Below are 21,999 nucleotides of genomic sequence, written 5' to 3'. Positions count from 1 at the left end.
CCTAGCCCACGTTTACAGCTGCTGTTGCTAACTAAACGGCTAGGATGTCTCACTTCTTTAGTGAATAAGAGTTCAAAATTCATACCATTCACAACCAAAGCTCATGCTGAGGTTGGCTTAGTTCGGTAGTTGACATGTTAGTCCTTTTTAACGTATGGACCGTCGTCCTATCGTCCTCGGAACAGGACGTTACATTTTCGTCAAGGGCTTATATAGTGGAGGGGGAGAAGGGTGTTTCATAGTTTATAACCCATGTCTCTTCACAGGGGCGGGCCACTGATTGAGCTGGGCTCTAACCTTATGAAAATCATTTCTCTCATTTGGAAGCTAAAATTACATTTAATCTTTTCAAATAGTTTTATATTTAAACATTTAAATTGAACAACAATTCCATGTGAATCTTATAACTAGAATGTGTAGACTTTCCCAGATACAGTTTGTCGTCCTGTCATCAGTCATGTCTCAGATGACAACCGAACTGACATCATATTCATTAAGTACCAACGCATATTTTCAACTGGTTCTATTACCGAAATATGGTTCCTTTCCCCCCACTTGTTTGATGTTCCCAGACTCTCGATGTTTAACAATGGCTATTCAAGAGTCCTTCAGTAGAGTCGGAGAGAGGGAAGGGAGAAAGGTATTTATGGGGGGGGTCATAAACCTTAGCCACAGGCCAACGTCATGACACTACCCATGTGCAAGGGTTCTCTTCACTCTCTTAGAGTGTTAGACAAGGGAACAAAACAGCAGAGAAATTTAGATTTGCGTTCCAACACTCTTAGTTGTTGTAGAAATTGACCCACTATGCTGTTTACTTTGTGCATCTACGTCATATTGCTGACTCTACCTTTAAGTTTGTTTTGACCAAATAGATCATGATTGTGTTCCTTGCCTGGGACTCAAGTATAATGAACGCTTTAAAACTAGTTTGATTTAAAAACAATTATCAGTTAACACTCACATTTCTCAGGTCCAGGCTTGATACAACTCTCTCCACCATGGTCTCTGGTGTTCTCAGGTCCAGGCTTGATCCAACTCTCTCCACCATGGTCTCTGGTGTTGGTAAAGCAGAAGGATAGACTGTGATTAAACTACATACAACTTATAAAGGCTTTATATAGCATACATACAGTCTTCATAACAATACAAAGGGTGACAGACCAGCTCCCTATGTAGGGTGCATACAAACACATTAAAACACACCACTACTACTAATCTAACTGTCTGTAGGTCCAACAGAACACATTAAAACACACCACTACTAATCTAATTATAGAAATGATTCCAGAGGAAAACAAATGATGAAACATTGCTATGACTCACCTCTGAATGTGTTGGTCATCTATCTGACACAGGGTCACTGAGGAGAAGGAAATCCCAAACCCAGGATAGAGGGGTTCGGTGAATGTGGTGTAGAATGTGTAAAGGTGTGTCAGTGTACCAGAGGAGGACACACTATAGAAGGACAAAATACCAGCTGGCCAGTCCAGATACACACCAACTCTGTTAGAAACAGGACCAGAGATGGATCTACCGACTCTAGCATGGAATAAGACTATCAATTCATAACCTCTATCATAGCAGAATAAACTCAAGGACTTCTTATTGGCTCCAATCCTACTGTCATCCTCCTTTCCCTTCCTCTTCATTCCTTTGTACACCACACCAATGATAGCCATGCCACTATCCCTCTCCACCTCCCAGTAACAACGACCTCCAGATAAGCCTTCTCTGCAGAGAACTTGGGAATGATAGTCAAATCTGTCTGGATGGTCTTCGTAATGCTGCTTCTCTTTCACCCGTGTCACCTTCCTGTTCCCCTCAGACAGTATCAGGTTTGGGTTTGCTGTATTTGGGTCCAGGGTGAGATGACAGGCATCTGTAGACAAAAGGAGAGTTTAATCAAACCACTTCTTCATATAAAATGTTGTTTTGTAGTTACAGAAAAAGTATTGATTAGTTACTATGTTACTATAGTTCGGAATATTCAGTTAATTAGGATTAAAGATACTTACATTTCCTCAGCCCTGATTTCAGCCTGCACTCTCCACCATGATCCACACTGTAGGACAAACAGGTTAATAACTGACAAAGACCTAATAAAGCAGTCAACATTTAAACCATATTGTTGTGTTCTGGTGCACTATCCAAGCTCATTACTAGAGACATACAGGTATTCTATCCTACCTACTGCATACAGAACGGAGTACAATTCATTACTAGAGACATACAGGTATTCTACCCTACCTACTGCATACAGAACGGAGTACAGTTCATTACTAGAGACATACAGGTATTCTACCCTACCTACTGCATACAGAACAGAGTACAAATCATTACTAGAGACATACAGGTTTTCAATCCTGCCTACTACATACAGAACAGAGTACAGTTCCAACAGGATATCAGAGATGCAGAAGAAGAGTATTCATGTGGTGATGATGTATGCTGTGTTGGAGTGCTCAGCCTGCTGAGTAAACTTCCCCTTAATTTTACTATCATGTCCTCATGTTACTGACCCTACATCACTACATATGACACAACCACTGCTCACACTATTAGGACATCTATTCTGACTTACTTCAGCTTCATCAGTTTATATGTGGGATCCACCAGAGCAGCTGAAAGCAGTCCCCCTGCAGAGTCTCCTGGGTGATTGTAGCTCAGGTCCAGCTCTTTCAGGTGGGAGGGGTATGACCTCAGAGCTGAAGACAGAGCAGCACAGCCCTCCTCTGTGACCAGACAGCCAGACAGCCTACAGAGAGACACACAACAGCTCTCTTGGTTGATGTACTGGTGTCAATCATCTTGTAGGACACCAATAAATTTGTTCATGACACAAACATTGTCATGAAACATCAGATTTTCAGAGTATTTGTTTTGCTAAGCTCAGTACTGACCTGACTGAAACAGCTGTACTTACCCCAGTGTGTGTAGTTTACAGTCTGGATCCTCCAGTCCAGCAGATAGCAGTGTAACTCCTGAGTCCTGCAGGTCATTGTCTCTCAAGTCCAGTTGTTTCAGGTGTGAGTTGGGTGAACTCAGGACTGAGGCCAGATGTGAACAGCAACCCTCTGTCAGACCACACTGACCTAGACTAGAGGGCAGAAGAGCACATGATTAACACATGTTTAACCTCTATGGGACCGGCGGGACGAATTCGTCCCACCTACGTAACAGCCAGTTGAATCCTGTGGCGCGATTTTCAAAACCTTTGAAATGCTATTACTTCAATTTCTCCAACATATGACTATTTTACAGCTATTTAAAGACAAGACTCTCGTTAATCTAACCACACTGTCCTATTTCAAAAAGGCTTTACAACGAAAGCAAAACATTAGATTATGTCAGCAGAGTACCAAGCCAGAAATAATCAGACACCCATTTTTCAAGCTAGCATATAATGTCACAAAAACCCAGAAGACAGCTAAATGCAGCACTAACCTTTGATGATCTTCATCAGATGACAACCCTAGGACATTATGTTATACAATACATGCATGTTTTGTTCAATCAAGTTCATATTTATATCAAAAACCAGCTTTTTACATTAGCATGTGACGTTCAGAACTAGCAAATTCCCCGCAAACTTCCGGGGAATTCGCTAACAATTTACTAAATTACTCACGATAAACGTTCACAAAAAGCATAACAATTATTTTAAGAATTATAGATACAGAACGCCTCTATGCACTCTATGTCCGATTTTAAAATAGCTTTTTGGTGAAAGCACATTTTGCAATATTCTAAGTACATAGCCCAGGCATCACGGGCTAGTTATTTAGACACCCGGCAAGTTTAGCACTCACCAATATCACATTTCCTATTATAAAACTTTGATTACCTTTTGTTGTCTTCGTCAGAATGCACTCCCAGGACTGCTACTTCAATAACAAATGTTGGTTTGGTCCAAAATAATCCATCGTTATATCAGAATAGCGGCGTTTTGTTCGTGCGTCCCAGACACTATCTGAAATGTTAAATCAGGGTCGCGCGCATGGCGCAATTCGTGACAAAAAAATCTAAATATTCCATTACCGTACTTCAAAGCATGTCAACCGCTGTTTAAAATCCATTTTTATGCCATTTTTCTCGTAAAAAGCGATAATATTCCGACCGGGGAATGTCCATTTAGCTAAACAGAGGAAAGTAAACAAAGCTTTCGGTCGACGCAGGCACGAGCCTGAGTCTCACAGTACTGTAACCAGCCACTACCCAAACGCGCTACTTTTTTTCAGCCAGAGCCTGCAAAGCCACGATTCAGCTTTTTACCGCCTTCTGAGACCCTATGGCAGCCGTAGGAAGTGTCACGGGACAGCTAAGATCCTCACTCTTCAATAAACAGAGACAAGAAAAACGACACCTTGTCAGACAGGCCACTTCCTACATGAAACCTTCTCAGTTTTTTGCCTGCCAAATGAGTTCTGTTATACTCACAGACACCATTCAAACAGTTTTAGAAACTTTAGGGGGTTTTCTATCCATATGTAAAAAGTATATGCATATTCTAGTTACTGGGTAGGAGTGGTAACCAGATTAAATCGGGTACGTTTTTTATCCGGCGGTGTAAATACTGCCCCCTAGCCCTAACAGGTTGAAACATCCACATAATAACTCATATAAAGATATTTAACTCACACTAGTGTCTGTACGTTGCAGAGTGGACTGGTTAGTCCAACACAGAGCAGCTCCACTCCTCTGTCTCCCAGGTCATTGTTGCTGAGGTCCAGTTCTCTCAGGGGGAGTTTGGTGTCTGCAGAGCTGAGACCAGAGTCTTACAGGATTCATATGTGAGTTTACAGCGATCCAGTCTGGAGAGAGGAGATAATCTGTTAGATATACAAATCCTTCATTATAATGATACTGTATACATCAACTCAATAACAGAACTTACAGTGCTCTCTTGCAGGTTTTAACTACCGGCAGCAACCTCTGATAACCTTCCTCTGATGTGTTGTATGTCTTCAGGTCAAACTCCTCCAGCACCTCCTCTGACATCAGTAACAGGTAGGCCAGGGCTGAACATTGGTCAGGTTCTAGTCTTGTTTCTGAAAGAGTTCCTGATCGCAGGGAGGTCTGCATGTCTTCAACTAGAGAGTTGGCACAAAGTTCATTCAGACAGTGAAACAAGTTGATGATCCTTTCTGGTGAGGATTCTCTTTTGATCTTGTATGAAAGGTACCCGACTGTTCTCTTAACTGTTTTCTCATTGGTCTCTGTCGTACATCCTGTCTGTGTCAGAAGGCATCGTAACAGATTCTGATTGGACTCCAGTGAGAGACCCAGAAGGAAGCGGAGGAACAGGTCCAGGTGTCCATTCTCACTCTTCAAGGCCTGGTACACTGCGCTCCTGAGTAAGTCAGACAACTGGATTGACTCATCATCGTAATCCTCAAAATCATCGTAATACTCATAATCATCAGCATCGTAATCATCACCATCATCATTATTGGGGGAGAAAACATTTTCCTTCTTGTCCAGACATGATTCTAAAGCATGCACTGCTGCTAGAAACTCCTGAATGCTCAGATGCACAAAGCTGTAGACCTTCTCTTGGTACAACCCAGATTCTTCTTTAAAGATCTCTGTACACAATGCTGAGTACACTGATGCCTCTGTGACATCAAGGCCACACTCTCTCAGGTCTTCCTCATAGAAGATCAGGTTGCCCTTCTGCAGCTGTTGGAAAGCCAGCTTTGCCAGTTTCAGGATCATCTCTTTGTCTGACTGAGACAGGTCCTTTGGGTTTGTCTCTGTTGCTTTGTTGTACTTCTTGTTCTTCACAATGGTTTGGATGAGCATGAAGTGTGAGTACATCTGGGTCAGAGTTTTGGGGACTTCATCCTTCTCTGCCTCTTTCAGTATCATCTCAAGGACAGTGGCTGATATCCAACAGAAGACTGGCATGTGGCACATGATGTGGAGGCTCCTTGATGTCTTCATGTGTTTGATGATATCATTGGCCAGATTCTGATCTGGGATTTTCTTCCTGAAATACTCCTCCTTCTGTGGATCATTGAACCCTCGTACCTCTGTCACCTGGTCAACACACTCAGGAGGGATCTGATTGGTTGCTGCAGGCCTTGAGGTTATCCAGAGGAGAGCAGAGGGAAGCAGATTCCCCTCGAGGAGGTTTGTCAGCAGCACGTCCACTGAGGTTGGCTTCGTGACATCACAGCACTTCTCATTGTTTTTGAAGTCTAGAGGAAGTCGACACTCATCCAGACCATCAAAAATGAAAACAGTTTTGGTTTCACCATCTTCAATGCTGTCAATCTCTTTCAGCTCTGGGAAGTAGTGGGAAAGAAGTTGCATCAGACTGTATTGGTCCTTTTTCAGGTTCAGATCACGGAAAGGAAGAGGAAACATGAAATGAACGTCCTGATTTGCTTTTCCCTCTGCCCAGTCAAGGATGACCTTCTGCACAGAGACTGTTTTTCCAATGCCAGCGATTCCTTTTGTCAGCACAGTTCTGATAGGTTTGTCTTGTCCAGGTAAAGGCTTGAAGATGTCGTTGCATTTGATTGGTGTCTTTTGTGTGGTTTGTTTCTTGGATGCCATCTCTATCTGTCTAACCTCATGTTTATTATTGAGCCCTCCACTTCCACCCTCTGTGATGTAGAGCTCTGTGTAGATGTCCTTTAACAGACTTTGGTTTCCATAGTGTCCAATTCCTTCAGATATGTGTTGATACTTGTGTTTCAGTTTAGCCTTAATGTCTTGTTGAACTGTCAGCAGAGTTTGACCTGTAGGAAAACAATGAGAGTTGGGACTCATAAGTTTGTGTATGTGTTTTATAAGGGCCTTTGTACCGTTCTTTGTAATATTGTATGAAATACAGTCTTACTTCTTCTGTCCAGAAGGTTGTGTGGGATCTTTAATGGATCCTCACTGTCCAAACTCTCCACTTCCTTATTGTCATCTGGAAATGGTTCCTGGCTGAAAGCAGGTGGCTGATCACTCTTCATTGATAGCAGGCTGGTTGTAGGGGACTCTGCTCTGGGCTTCTGGACACTGAACAAAACAGGGAGACAGATCACCTCATCAATATCTCATCAACTTCATTTTAACAACTGTATAATGGACCTTCTGCTGTATAAATCCAGATGTTTCTTTTTAAATGAATCCACAATTGGGAAAACAGCAGCACTGAGTGGTATCTACTCTGTCTTTTATAAAGCTAGCCATCTTCAGTTAGCTAGCCATCTTCAGTTAGCTAGCCATCTTCAGTTAGCTAGCCATCTTCAGTTAGCTAGCCATCTTCAGTTAGCTATCCATCTTCAGTTAGCTAGCCATCTTCAGTTAGCTAGCCATCTTCAGTTAGCTAGCCATCTTCAGTTAGCTAGCCATCTTCAGTTAGCTTCACATTCCAGGTCCGGCTTCACCCATACTATGATGGTGTATACTCCCGCTGCTAAGTCTAGTAGGCTTATAACTGTGTGTTGCACATGGCTAGTCGAACTCTAAACTCTTCATTTAGGCAGGTTAACATTTACATTTACATTTAAGTCATTTAGCAGACGCTCTTATCCAGAGCGACTTACAAATTGGTGCATTCACCTTATGATATCCAGTGGAACAACCACTTTACAATAGTGCATCTAAATCCTTTAAGGGGGGGGGTTAGAAGGATTACTTTATCCTATCCTAGGTATTCCTTAAAGAGGTGGGGTTTCAGGTGTCTCCGGAAGGTGGTGATTGACTCCGCTGTCCTGGCGTCGTAAGGGGAGCTTGTTCCACCATTGGGGTGCCAGAGCAGCGAACAGTTTTGACTGGGCTGAGCGGGAACTGTGCTTCCTCAGAGGTAGGGGGCCAGCAGGCCAGAGGTGGATGAACGCAGTGCCCTTGTTTGGCTGTAGGGCCTGATCAGAGCCTGAAGGTATGGAGGTGCCGTTCCCTTCGTAGGCAATCACCATGGTTTTGTAGCGGATGCGAGCTTCAACTGGAAGCCAGTGGAGAGAGCGGAGGAGCGGGGTGACTTGAGAGAACTTGGGAAGGTTGAAAACCAGACGGGCTGCGGCGTTCTGGATGAGTTGTAGGGGTTTAATGGCACAGGCAGGGGAGCCCAGCCAACAGCGAGTTGCAGTAATCCAGACGGGAGATGACAAGTGCCTGGATTAGGACCTGCGCCGCTTCCTGTGTGAGGCAGGGTCGTACTCTGCGAATGTTGTAGAGCATGAACCTACAGGATCGGGTCACCGCCTTGATGTTAGTGGAGAACGACAGGGTGTTGTCCAGGATCACGCCAAGGTTCTTAGCACTCTGGGAGGAGGACACAAGGGAGTTGTCAACCGTGATGGCGAGATCATGGAACGGGCAGTCCTTCCCCGGGAGGAAGAGCAGCTCCGTCTTGCCGAGGTTCAGCTTGAGCTGGTGATCTGTCATCCACACTGATATGTCTGACAGACATGCAGAAATGCGATTCGCCGCCTGGTTATCAGAAGGGGGAAAGGAGAAGATTAATTGTGTGTCGTCTGCATAGCAATGATAGGAGAGACCATGTGAGGATATGACAGAGCCAAGTGACTTGGTGTATAGCGAGAATAGGAGAGGGCCTAGAACAGAGCCCTGGGGGACACCAGTGGTGAGAGCGCATGGTGCGGAGACAGATTCTCGCCATGCCACCTGGTAGGAGCGACCTGTCAGGTAGGACGCAATCCAAGCGTGGGCCGCGCCGGAGATGCCCAACTCGGAGAGGGTGGAGAGGAGGATCTGATGGTTCACAGTATCAAAGGCAGCAGATAGGTCTAGAAGGATGAGAGCAGAGGAGAGAGAGTTAGCTTTAGCAGTGCGGAGAGCCTCTTTGACACAGAGAAGAGCAGTCTCAGTTGAATGCCCAGTCTTGAAACCTGACTGATTAGGATCAAGAAGGTCATTCTGAGAGAGATAGCAGGAGAGCTGGCCAAGGACGGCACGTTCAAGAGTTTTGGAGAGAAAAGAAAGAAGGGATACTGGTCTATAGTTGTTGACATCGGAGGGATCGAGTGTAGGTTTTTTTCAGAAGGGGTGCAACTCTCGCTCTCTTGAAGACGGAAGGGACGTAGCCAGCGGTCAAGGATGAGTTGATGAGCGAGGTGAGGAAGGGGAGAAGGTCTCCGGAAATGGTCTGGAGAAGAGAGGAGGGGATAGGGTCAAGTGGGCAGGTTGTTGGGCGGCCGGCCGTCACAAGACGCGAGATTTCATCTGGAGAGAGAGGGGAGAAAGAGGTCAAAGCACAGGGTAGGGCAGTGTGAGCAGGACCAGCGGTGTCGTTTGACTTAGCAAACGAGGATCGGATATCGTCAACCTTCTTTTCAAAATGGTTGACGAAGTCATCCGCAGAGAGGGAGGAGGGGGGGAGAGGGGGAGGAGGATTCAGGAGGGAGGAGAAGGTAGCAAAGAGCTTCCTAGGGTTAGAGGCAGATGCTTGGAATTTAGAGTGGTAGAAAGTGGCTTTAGCAGCAGAGACAGAAGACGAGAATGTAGAGAGGAGGGAGTGAAAGGATGCCAGGTCCGCAGGGAGGCGAGTTTTCTTCCATTTCCGCTCGGCTGCCCGGAGCCCTGTTCTGTGAGCTCGTAGTGAGTCGTCGAGCCACGGAGCAGGAGGGGAGGACCGAGCCGGCCTGGAGGATAGGGGACAGAGAAAATCAAAGGATGCAGAAAGGGAGGAGAGGAGGGTTGAGGAGGCAGAATCAGGAGATAGGTTGGAGAAGGTTTGAGCAGAGGGAAGCGATGATAGGATGGAAGAGGAGAGAGTAGCAGGAGAGAGAGAGCGAAGGTTGGGACGGCGCAATACCATCCAAGTAGGGGCAGAGTGAGAAGTGTTGGATGAGAGCGAGAGGGAAAGGATACAAGGTAGTGGTCGGAGATTTGGAGGGGAGTTGCAATGAGATTAGTGGAAGAACAGCATCTAGTAAAGATGAGGTCAAGCATATTGCCTGCCTTGTGAGTAGGGGGGGGAAGGTGAGAGGGTGAGGTCAAAAGAGGAGAGGAGTGGAAAGAAGGAGGCAGAGAGGAATGAGTCAAAGGTAGACGTGGGGAAGTTAAAGTCACCCAGAACTGTGAGAGGTGAGCCATCCTCAGGAAAGGAACTTATCAAGGCGTCAAGCTCATTGATGAACTCTCCAAGGGAACCTGGAGGGCGATAAATGATAAGGATGTTAAGCTTGAAAGGGCTGGTAACTGTGACAGCATGGAATTCAAATGAGGAGATAGACAGATGGGTCAGGGGAGAAAGAGAGAATGTCCACTTGGGAGAGATGAGGATTCCAGTGCCACCACCCCGCTGGCTCGATGCTCTAGGGGTATGCGAGAACACGTGGGCAGACGAAGAGAGAGCAGTAGGAGTAGCAGTGTTATCTGTGGTAATCCATGTTTCCGTCAGCGCCAGGAAGTCTAGGGACTGGAGGGTAGCATAGGCTGAGATGAACTCAGCCTTGTTGGCTGCAGACCGGCAGTTCTAGAGGCTGCCGGAGACCTGGAACTCCACGTGGGTCGTGCGCGCTGGGACCACAAGGTTAGAGTGGCAGCGGCCACGCGGTGTGAAGCGTTTGTATGGCCTGTGCAGAGAGTAGAGAACAGGGATAGACAGACACATAGTTGACAAGCTACAGAAGTGTTGTTTCTTGTATTATTGTCTCTTGTGTCTTTAGAGAACTGTTTCACTTTGATATACTTTTCTTCTGTCCTGATTTTCTCTTTCTTTTCTTCTGTTAACTAGATATTCTTTGTTGTTCTTAACTCAGGGCTAACTCCACTTATCCTGAATGAAATGTCTGAGCCACTAGTTGAGGACCAATGAAATCAGATACCCTTCCTCTCACACAGATTTGGTCATCCTCCCATTCATTTGAGGAAGATAACCGATTTAAAGATTGCAGAGCTATATGATTAATACATTGACATGATTGGTTCACGGTAGGTGGGGGCGGGAGGTACTGTATAAACACAAACTCACTTCCTTGACAACAGCTCTGCACTGCTCCTCGAAGAACAGGAAGTATGAACGCACTGACTTCTGCAGAGGCCGTATCACCGTAAAATGCTGCACGGCAAATGCAGACGTCAGATTGACCATGCAGAGCCTTTATTTTTGTATTTAACCTTTATTTAACTAGGCAAGTCAGCGGTGTTGCAATCTACTGCAGAGATAGCTTGCAGAGTTCTGTCTTACTATCCAGGTCTGTACCCAAACAATTCGAGTTCCTACTTTTAAAAATCCAACTTTCCAGAAACAAGTCTCTCACTGTTGCCGCTTGCTATAGACCACCCTCTGCCCCCAGCTGTGCTCTAGACACCATATGTGAACTGATTGCCCCCATCTATCTTCAGAGCTCGTGCTGCTAGGTGACCTAAACTGGGACATGCTTAACACCCCAGCCATCCTACAATCTAAGCTTGATGCCCTCAATCTCACACAAATTATCAGTGAACCTACCAGGTACAACCCCAAAGCTGTAAACACGGGCACCCTCATAGATATTATCCTAACCAACTTGCCCTCCAAATACACCTCTGCTGTTTTCAACCAAGATCTCAGCGATCACTGCCTCATTGCCTGCATCCGTAATGGGTCTGCGGTCACACGACCACCCCTCATTACTGTCAAACGCTGCCTAAAACACTTCAGCAAGCAGGCCTTTCTAATCGACCTGGCCCGGGTATCCTGGAATGATATTGACCTAATCCCGGTAGTAGAGGATGCCTGGTTATTCTTCAAAAGTGCCTTCCTCACCATCTTAAATAAGCATGCCCCATTCAAAAAATGTAGAACAAGGAACAGATATAGCACTTTGTTCACTCCAGACCTGACTGCCCTCGACCAGCACAAAAACATCCTGTGGCATTCTGCATTAGCCCCCATGATATGCAACTTTTCAGGGAAGTTAGGAACCAATATACACAGGCAGTTAGGAAAGCTAAGGCTAGCTTTTCAAGCAGAAATGTGCATCCTGTAGCACAAACTCAAAAAAGTTCTGGGACACTGTAAAGTCCATGGAGAATAAGAGCACCTCCTCCCAGCTGCCCACTGCACTGAGGCTAGGAAACACTGTCACCACCGATAAATCCACTGTAATTGAGAATTTCAATAAGCATTTTTCTACAGCTGGCCATGCTTTCCACCTGGCTACCGCTACCCCGGCCAACTGCACTGCACCCCCCCACAGCAACTCGCCCAAGCCTCCCCCATTTCTCCTTCACCCAAATCCAGATAGCTGATGTTCTGAAAGAGCGGCAAAATCTGGACCCCTACAAATCAGCCGAGCTAGACAATCTGGACCCTCTCTTTCTAAAACTATCTGCCGAAATTGTTGCAACCCCTATTACTACCCTGTTCAACCTCTCTTTCATATCATCTGAGATTCCCAAAGATTGGAAAGCTGCCACGATCATTGCCCTCTTCAAAGGGGGTGACACTCTAAACCCAAACTGCTACAGACCTATATCTATCCTATCCTACCCTGCCTTTCTAAGGTCTTTGAAAGCCAAGTTAACAAACAGATTACCAACCATTTCGAATACCACTATACCTTCTCTGCTATGCAATCTGGTTTCAGAGCTGGTCATGGGTGCACCTCAGCCACGCTCGTGGTCCTAAACGATATCATAACCTCCATCGATAAGAGACATTACTGTGCAGCCGTATTCATCGACCTGGCCAAGGCTTTCGACTCTGTGAATCACCACATTCTTATCAGCAGACTCAACAGCCTTGGTTTCTCAGATGACTGCCTCGCTTGGCTGACCAACTACTTCTCTGATAGAGTTCAGTGTGTCAAATCAGAGGGCCTGTTGTCCGGACCTCTGGCAGTCTCTATGGGTGTGCCACAGGGTTTAATTCTCGGGCCAACTCTCTTCTCTGTATACATCAATGATGTCGCTATTGCTGCTGGTGATTCTCTGATCCACCTCTACGCAGACGACACCATTCTATATACTTCAGGCCCTTCCTTGGACACTGTGTTAACAAACCTCCAGACGAGCTTCAATGCCATACAACTCTCCTTCCGTGGCCTCCAACTGCTCTTAAATGCAAGTAAAACTAAATGCATGCTCTTCAACCAGTCGCTGCCCGCACCTGCCCGCCCATCCAGCATCACTACTTCTGACGCTTCTGACTTAGAATATGTGGACAACTACAAATACCTAGGTGTCTGGTTAGACTGTAAACTCTCCTTCCAGACTCACATTAAGCATCTCCAATCCAAAATTAAATCTAGAATCGGCTTCCTATTTCACAACAAAGCATCCTTCACTCATGCTGCCAAACATACCCTCGTAAAACTGACCATCCTACCGATCCTCGACTTCGGCGATGTCATTTACAAAATAGCCTCCAACACTCTACTCAACAAATTGGATACAGTCTATGACAGTGCCATCCGTTTTGTCACCAAAGACCCATATACTACCCACCATGGTCGGAACTAGAAGCACAAGCATTTCGATACACTTGCATTAACACCTGCTAACCATGTGTATGTGACAAATACATTTGATTTGATTTGATTTTACCATTGCGACCTGTACGCTCTTGTTGGCTGGCCCTCGCTTCATACTCGTCGCCAAACCCACTGGCTCCAGGTCATCTACAAGTCTTTGCTAGGTAAAGCCCCGCCTTATCTCAGCTCACTGGTCACCATAGCAGCACCCACCCGTAGCACGTGCTCCAGCAAGTATATCTCACTGGTCACCCTCAAAGCCAATTCCTTCCAGTTCTCTGCTGCCAAAGACTGGAACGAACTGCAAAAATCACTGAAGCTGGAGACACATATCTCCCTCACTAGCTTTAAGCACCAGCTGTCAGAGCAGCTCACAGATCACTGCACCTGTACATAGCCCATCTGTAAATAGCCCATCCAACTACCTCATCCCCATACTGTATTTATTTATTTATCTTGCTCCTTTTGCACCCCAGTATCTCTACTTGCACATTAATCTTCTGCAAATCTACCATTCTAGTGTTTAATTGCTATATTGTAATTACTGCGCCACCATGGCCTATTTATTGCCTTAACTCCGTTATCCTACCTCATTTGCACACACTGTATATAGCCTTTTTTCTACTGTATTATTGACTGTATGTTTGTTTATTCCATGTGTAACTCTGTGTTGTTTTATGTGTCGATCTGCTTTGCTTTGTCTTGGCCAGGTCGCCGTTGTAAATGAGAACTTGTTCTCAACTTGCCTACCTGGTTAAATAAAGGTGAAATAAAAAATAAATAAAAAAATAACAAATTCTTATTTACAATGAAAGCCTACCAAAACCTTCTATGTTCGACTAGCAATGTGCCTCATTCACAAGCAGTTAAAAGCCTGCTAGAGTGAAAAGGCTTTGCGTGGTCAATCCGCCGTCTGCATTGACCAGAAGACAGGGCATTCATACTTCTTCACTTTGCTGAGTTGAGCAGAACTGTTGATCAGGAAGTTTAAACCTCCCGCCTCCACCTACCATCAACCAATCATGTCAATGCGGAGCTATACGGAGCCATACAAAGCTCAATTTGGCCTCCAAGCCTATGGAGGCTCCACAATTGCTTAACTGATCAAATCAAATGTATTTATAAAGCCCTTCTTACATCAGCTGATATCTCAAAGTGCTGTACAGGAACCCAGCCTAAAACCCCAAACAGCAAGTAATGCAGGTGTAGAAGCACGGTGGCTAGGAAAAACTCCCTAGAAAGGCCAGAACCTAGGAAGAAACCTAGAGAGGAACCAGGCTGTGAGGGGTGGCCAGTCCTCTTCTGGCTGATCCTCCGAACCGTATACCACATTGCCAGATCAAGCAGAAATTGGCTTTAATAGCGGCAGGCGGGTGAGCAATTTCCACCGTCGTAGTATGGATGAAGCTTGACCTGGAATGTGACGCTAACTGAAGCTGGCTAACTGAAGCGGGCTAACTGAAGCTGGCTAACGGAAGCTGGCTAACTGAAGCTGGCTAGCTGAAGCTGGCTAAACTGAAGCGGTCTAACTGAAGCGGGCTAACGGAAGCTGGCTAACTGAAGCTGGCTAGCTGAAGCTGGCTAAACTGAAGCGGTCTAACTGAAGCGGGCTAACGGAAGCTGGCTAACTGAAGCTGGCTAGCTGAAGCTGGCTAAACTGAAGCGGTCTAACTGAAGCGGGCTGACGGAAGCTGGCTAATGGAAGCTGGCTAACTGAAGCTGGCTAACTGAAGGTGGCTAGCTTTATAAATGCCTGAGTAGATGTAGCTGTAGCTTGCTTCATAGTATAACACTTAGGTTTGTTCTGAAGGATTCGTTGCCATAGAGATGTACCTGGCTAAAAGATGAGCCACTCGTGGTACTGGGTATCCCGAGTTGAACTCAGAGCAGTGGCAGGTGTTCATGGATGGCAAAAAAAATACAAAACATAAAACCATTGATCTTTCGTCTCTCTGCGTTTCATAATGTTCCTTCAATTCACAAGAAGCTAAATGTATCTCAGAGGAGAAAGCATCTGAGTGAGCGAAACAGCGCCCCCCTCTGTCTCTATACATGTAGGACATCTATTCAATTCAATTCAAGGGGCTTTATTGGCATGGGAAACATATGTTTACATTGCCAAAGCAAGTGAAATAGATAATAAACAAAAGTGAAATAATCAATAAAAAATGAACAGTAAACATTACACTCACACGTTTCAAAGGAATAGACATTTTAAATGTCATTATGGCTATGTACAGTGTTATAACAATGTACAAATGGTTAATGTACAAAAGAGAAAATAAATAAACATGAATATGGGTTGTATTTACAATGGTGTTTGTTTTTCACTGGTTGACCTTTTCTTGTGGCAACAGGTCACAAATCTTGCTGCTGTGATGGCACACTGTGGTATTTCACCTAATAGAGTTTATCAAAATGTGATTATTTTTGGTTGAACTGGTGTTGGAACAGTGGAAGCAGCTCCTGTTTTCTTTGTGACTTGCTGTAACTCTCTGTGGTTCTAAATCAATAGTTGTTCAGTGGTCAGAAAATGTCAGAAACATTACCTTGACCATGCTGTAGGTCATGTAACTGTTTGTTACATGCAATATGCTTTGTGGATTTCACTGGACAGAGGTTTCTATCTGGTTTTGTGATAAAACAAAGGTGTGGTTGAATTTATTCTGCCACTGTGTCTTATTGTCTAGGCCTTTAGTCCTATATATCACTGTGTCTTATTGTCTCAGCCTTTAGTCCTATATATCACTGTGTCTTATTGTCTAGGCCTTTAGTCCTATATATCACTGTGTCTTATTGTCTAGGCCTTTAGTCCTATATATCACTGTGTCTTATTGTCTCAGCCTTTAGTCCTATATATCACTGTGTCTTATTGTCTAGGCCTTTAGTCCTATATATCACTGTGTCTTATTGTCTAGACCTTTAGTCCTATATATCACTGTGTCTTATTGTCTCAGCCTTTAGTCCTATATATCACGGTGTCTTATTGTCTAGGCCTTTAGTCCTATATATCACTGTGTCTTATTGTCTCAGGCTTTAGTCCTATATATCACTGTGTCTTATTGTCTCAGCCTTTAGTCCTATATATCACTGTGTCTTATTGTCTCAGCCTTTAGTCCTATATATCACTGTGTCTTATTGTCTCAGCCTTTAGTCCTATATATCACAGTGTCTTATTGTCTAGGCCTTTAGTCCTATATATCAGTGTGTCTTATTGTCTCAGCCTTTAGTCCTATATATCACTGTGTCTTAATGTCTCAGCCTTTAGTCCTATATATCACAGTGTCAAGGCATATGAATTAACAGGTTATAGAGCACACAATGAAATGATCACAACACATGGGTTTTAATATGGCTGCCTCCCCCAGTGATTTTACCCACGCACCGCTACTGATTCAGAGTTGACCACATTTGACTCTCTAACTCCTCATATCTGATTAACAGTGATTTGTTGACACCGGAGGGAGAAGAGCATCCGGCAGCGTGTGCAACGATGTCCGAGAGGGAAAGAAAACTGTGTTCGTTGTTTGTAGTAACATCTTTGTTGTTGTAACATCCCAAACGGATGGTTTCACCGTTAAGGAATCTAGCTTTAAGAGAACTGTATATATTTACAATTAATCGCTTACCTCTTAGAACTGGTGTCTTGAGTCATTTTAGAGGCAGTGGTCCCCTCCTCTCTCTCCCCAGAGAGACTCGTTATAGAGGCAGTGGTCCCCTCCTCTCTCCCCCAGAGAGACTCGTTTTAGAGGCAGTGGTCTCCTCCTCTCTCTCCCCGAGAGACTCATTTTAGAGTGCCCTCTCCCCAAGAGACTTGTTTTAGAGGCAGTGGTCTCCTCCTCTCTCTCCCCAGAGAGACTCATTTTAGATGTAAGTCACAGCTCACACAGCTACAATAAGAAATAACAGAACAGTCAATATTTCTGAACATTGAAGAACCAATAACAATGACAACACTTTTACGGTCTGTGGTCAGAGTTTAAACAGAGACTTCATGTTGCATTTAAACATTTACAGTCCAATCTGTTATTACTTTGACCTGGATCTCCATTAGCTAGTCTACCTGGTTGGATCCCCTCACTCCATAACAACAGCTGTCTACATGGGCTCCACACACAACTAAAATACATTATAGACATCTACTTTACATTGAAAGATGGTAGTAGACATTATAATGTGCAATCAATCACCTATAACAACAACTCAATACCTCATAGCCTATAACATCAAATATTAATTAGGCTAATCAATATAAATCAACATAAAAGCCTACAATTATTATTCTTGAAAGTTGAAATCAGTATTGTAATAACTTTACAATTCTGCGGATGTTTAACCCCCTAAATCACCTCTCTCTACAATAGTCTAACTTCTCAAACACTTTTCTATATTAAATTGTAAAAGGCTACAAACCTCAAACATGTTTCTTCGACCGTTATTTCTCTACTTCCTTATAAAATGTTGGCTACTTCCCATTTCAACACAGTGGACGCGTTCAACACGTATATTTTTATATTATATGTTCATATTTATGTAACATTAAGTCCCCTAACCCGGACGACGCTGGGCCAAATTGTGCGCTGCCCTATGGGTCTCCAGATCACGGACGGTTACAGCCCGCGATCGAACCCGGCTATGTATTGATGCAGTGTCTTAGACCGCTGCGCTACTCGGGAGCTTAAGTTAAAACAGCTGACAGATATTTATTCCTAACCCTTTAAGAGAATACAGCCTACACACCATCATTTCTTGTTCTGGTTTAGTAGTAGCCTACAAGGTGACACGCATTGCTTTGTTATGCAAGAAAATGTCCAAAAATTGAACAATTGGTTTGTCTGGCAAGTCCGTTTGATTGTGCATGAGCTGGGGTGTACTACTTGGTGCACACCGTACCAAACCGTTGCAAAACGTTTTGGAACGACAACGAGTTTCAAATTCAGGTAATTCAGAGCCAGACCGACTTTTGGAAACCCTGATTTAGTCAACATTTACATCGTTTATGTAACAATTGTTGCATGTCACTTTTACTTGACCGACTTGACGAGACGGACTAGTTTCTTTAGCGACAGATTTACAAAATTCCGACGCACGTCGTCTTTCAGGAATTGAAACAACGCAAAGTGTCGACTGTGTTGGGGATCATCGGATAGAAAATCACGATAATGTGCAATCAATCACCTATAACAACAACTCACTACCTCATAGCCTATAACATCACATCATATTAATTAGGCTAATCAATATAAATCAACATTTATCTACAATTATTATTCTTGAAAGTTGAAATCAATATTGTAATAACTTTACAATTCTGCGGATGTTTAACCCCCTAAATCACCTCTCTCTACAATAGTCTAACTTCTCAAACACTTTTCTATATTAAATTGTAAAAGGCTACAAACCTCAAACATGTTTCTTCGACCGTTATTTCTCTACTTCCTTATAAAATGTTGGCTACTTCCCATTTCAACACAGTCGACGCGTTCAACACGTATAGGTTTTTTTTATATTATATGTTGATATTTATGTCATATAAAGTCTTCATACACTTCATGCAGGTGTTCAGCCCATAAATTCATATTGTATCTGGTAAAAGTGGATTTGTATTAATGTGATGTGATTGAGTGATGTTTTGCAGTGCTACCAGCAGAGGGCAGTGGGACAACAACCAGGTTCGGCAGAAGGACGCTGGACGGGTCATATCTGTGTTATTATGGTAACATGATAGGATGGGGAACCAATGATAGACAATGATTCTGCAGAACCCAAAACAGACTGATTATAATGTATAGTATATGATGTTACATTGAACTAATCACATTTATTAAAGACCAACTCACAGAGACACATAAATACATTCCATAACTTTTCATTTTATTTATTGAAAATGTATTTGACAGGGATACTGCACATCAATCAACATTTCTGTAAATGTGACAGATTTAGCCAGCTAGCTAGTTTTCAACTGTAGTCCCTGGGCTGGTAGATAAACATTTTAATAAAAACTAAATAAATGTTTTTGCACTAACACAACTGATTCTACTAATCAAAGGCTTGATGGTAATTAGTTAATTAGTTTAATCTAAGGTGTTCGTTCTCGGGTAAAAACTAAAACATGCAGCCCTTTGGGGTCCCAGAGGAGAGGTTTGGAATAAACTGACCTACAATGTTACACAAATTAACTCATGATTTATTAATTATCTCACCAATTCACACACACACACACACACACACACACACACACACACACACACACACACACACACACACACACACACACACACACACACACACACACACACACACACACACACACACACACAGAAATAGACACAGACACACACAGAAAGTAATGTGATACAAATTTACCCTGTCCCCACCACCCAACAGACTCTTACCCTGCCCCCACCACCCAACAGACTCTTTTCCTGCCCCACAACCACCACCTAAGACTCTTACCCCTGCCCCCCCACCACCCAACAGACTCTTACCCTGCCCCCCACCACCTAACAGACTCTTACCGTGCCCCAAACATCCAACACACTCTTACCCTGCCCCCCACCACCCAATAGACTCTTACCCTGCCCCCACCACCCAACTCTTACCCTGCCCCCACCACCCAACGACTTACCCTGCCCCCCACCCCCACACTCTTACCCTGCCCCCACCACCCAAAAGACTCTTACCCTGCCCCCCCACCCAACAGACTCTTACCCTGCCCCCACCACCCAAAGACTCTTACCTGCCCCCCCACCACCCAACAGACTCTTACCCTGCCCCCACCACCCAAAAGACTCTTACCCTGCCCCCCCCACCCAACAGACTCTTGCCCTGCCCCCCACCAGCCAACAGACTCTTACCCTGCCCCCCCACCCAACAGACTCTTACCCTGCCCTTGTCCATGTGACTAATAAACTCTAAATGTATTATTGTTATAATAACACTATTAATTGTTATTATTATTGTTATGAATAGAAGCATTATAAATAATGTTTTGTTATTTGTATTACTGCTGTTACCACGACAGCTATCTAGTAATCATTACTATTAATGCTGTTAATAAATGTCAACGCTATAATAAGAAACCCTTTCCTCTACTACTTCCTTATAAATGGACTTCCTGTTTCAACACAGTGGGCGGATTCAACACCTATAGGTTTATTTGTTGATATTTATGTCATGTAAAGTCTTCATACACTTAATACCAGTATTCAGCCTATAAATTAAGATTCTATCTAGTAAAAGTGCAGCTACATTGTTTTAATTTCCTGATTTGCTTTAATTAGGTGATGTTTTGCAGTTTAACCAGGAGGGGGCAGTGTGACACAACAACCATGTTTGGCAGTAGGACTCTAGACCAGTGGTTCACAACCTGTGGTCCCCTGGGGGTGGTGCAGCTGGTCCACAATTATTTTTAGATTGCAGTATTTTATTATTCAAAAATAATAACAGTTAGGGGTATTAATGGTATTATAAGCAATTTTACATTCCTTTTCACAATGCAAATAGTTTAGATAATAATAGACCATTACAGGCCTTATTACATTCACATGTATTGACAGAATTTGACCGGCAATATATTTGATGTGGAAAAATATCAGCGACTCCGTGAATGGTGGTCCTCAAGAGCTTTTAACAGTGATTTGATGGTCTCCAGAATGGAAAAGGTTGGGAACTGCTGAGCTAGTCAGTCACATCTGTGTGGTAACATGATAGGATGGGTAACCAATCATATACAATGATTCTGCAGACCCAAAACAGACTGATTATAATGTATAGTATATGATGTTACATTGAACTAACAGTAATCAGAGACCTACTAACATACATAGATATACACACACACAATGTATTACATGTATTTGACTGGGATACTGCACATCAATCAACATTTCTTTAAATGTGCCAGATTTAGCCAGCTAGTTAGTTTTCAACTGTAGTCCCTGGGCAGGTAGATAAACATAAAAATACAACATTAAAAAACATTTAGTAAATCATTGTGTATAGATGGGGTCTGATTGTCCTTCAGCCACTCTCAAGTCATTGGTAAAGGCGTGACAGGTTACACAGCTCCTTATATGTCCTTCAGACACTCTCAAGTCATTGGTAAAGGGTCTCTTTTGGTGACAGGTTACACAGCTCCTTATATGTCCTTCAGCCACTCTCAAGTCATTGGTAAAGGAGTGACAGGTTACACAGCTCTTATTCCTTCGCCTCTCTTGTTCACAGCTCCTTATATGTCCTTCAGCCACTCTCAAGTCATTGGTAAAGGAGTGACAGGTTACACAGCTCCTTATGTCCTTCAATGGTCAATGTGTTCCAGACGTGAGGCTCTCACTGAGAAAACTGCTGATAGACTGAGGTGGTTGTGTTGATATTCAGTCTCTCTCATGAACCTCTAACAGGAAAGCTGCTGATAGACTGAGGTGGTTGTGTTGATATTCAGTCTCTCTCATGAACCTCTAACAGGCCAACACTGTACACTATATTCATCAAATACATTTATGTTGAATGTGTGTAGAATTTAAGACTGACTGACCCTCCTGCTAGATAGGGGTCCAGCTAGGTACCTAGT

General features: G+C 43.8%; 2 protein-coding genes across 2 annotated transcripts in view; both read right to left on the bottom strand.

Moving 5' to 3' along the window:
- LOC106597044 (NACHT, LRR and PYD domains-containing protein 12-like) overlaps positions 1-21,999 on the bottom strand; it is a 130,163-nt gene that overhangs the window by 6,840 nt on the left and 101,324 nt on the right. The window contains 2 exon segments of the mRNA XM_045716339.1: positions 965-1,056; positions 1,327-1,882. Of these exon segments, the coding sequence (XP_045572295.1) occupies positions 965-1,056; positions 1,327-1,882 (648 nt within the window).
- LOC106590942 (NLR family CARD domain-containing protein 3-like) lies at positions 2,934-17,146 on the bottom strand. The gene is made up of 5 exons (XM_045716342.1): positions 17,054-17,146; positions 6,851-7,017; positions 4,898-6,749; positions 4,642-4,814; positions 2,934-3,100 (listed from the first exon to the last, which is right to left on the bottom strand). Exons 1-4 carry the CDS (start codon positions 17,077-17,079, stop codon positions 4,739-4,741), a joined length of 2,121 nt encoding a protein of 706 aa, XP_045572298.1. The 5' UTR covers positions 17,080-17,146; the 3' UTR covers positions 2,934-3,100; positions 4,642-4,738.

Source organism: Salmo salar, chromosome ssa04 (genome assembly GCF_905237065.1).
Source record: "Salmo salar chromosome ssa04, Ssal_v3.1, whole genome shotgun sequence".
Classification (NCBI taxonomy): Eukaryota; Metazoa; Chordata; class Actinopteri; order Salmoniformes; family Salmonidae; genus Salmo; species Salmo salar.
The sequence above is the reverse complement of the archived record's forward strand: the minus strand, read 5'-3'. Positions and strand labels throughout refer to the sequence as shown.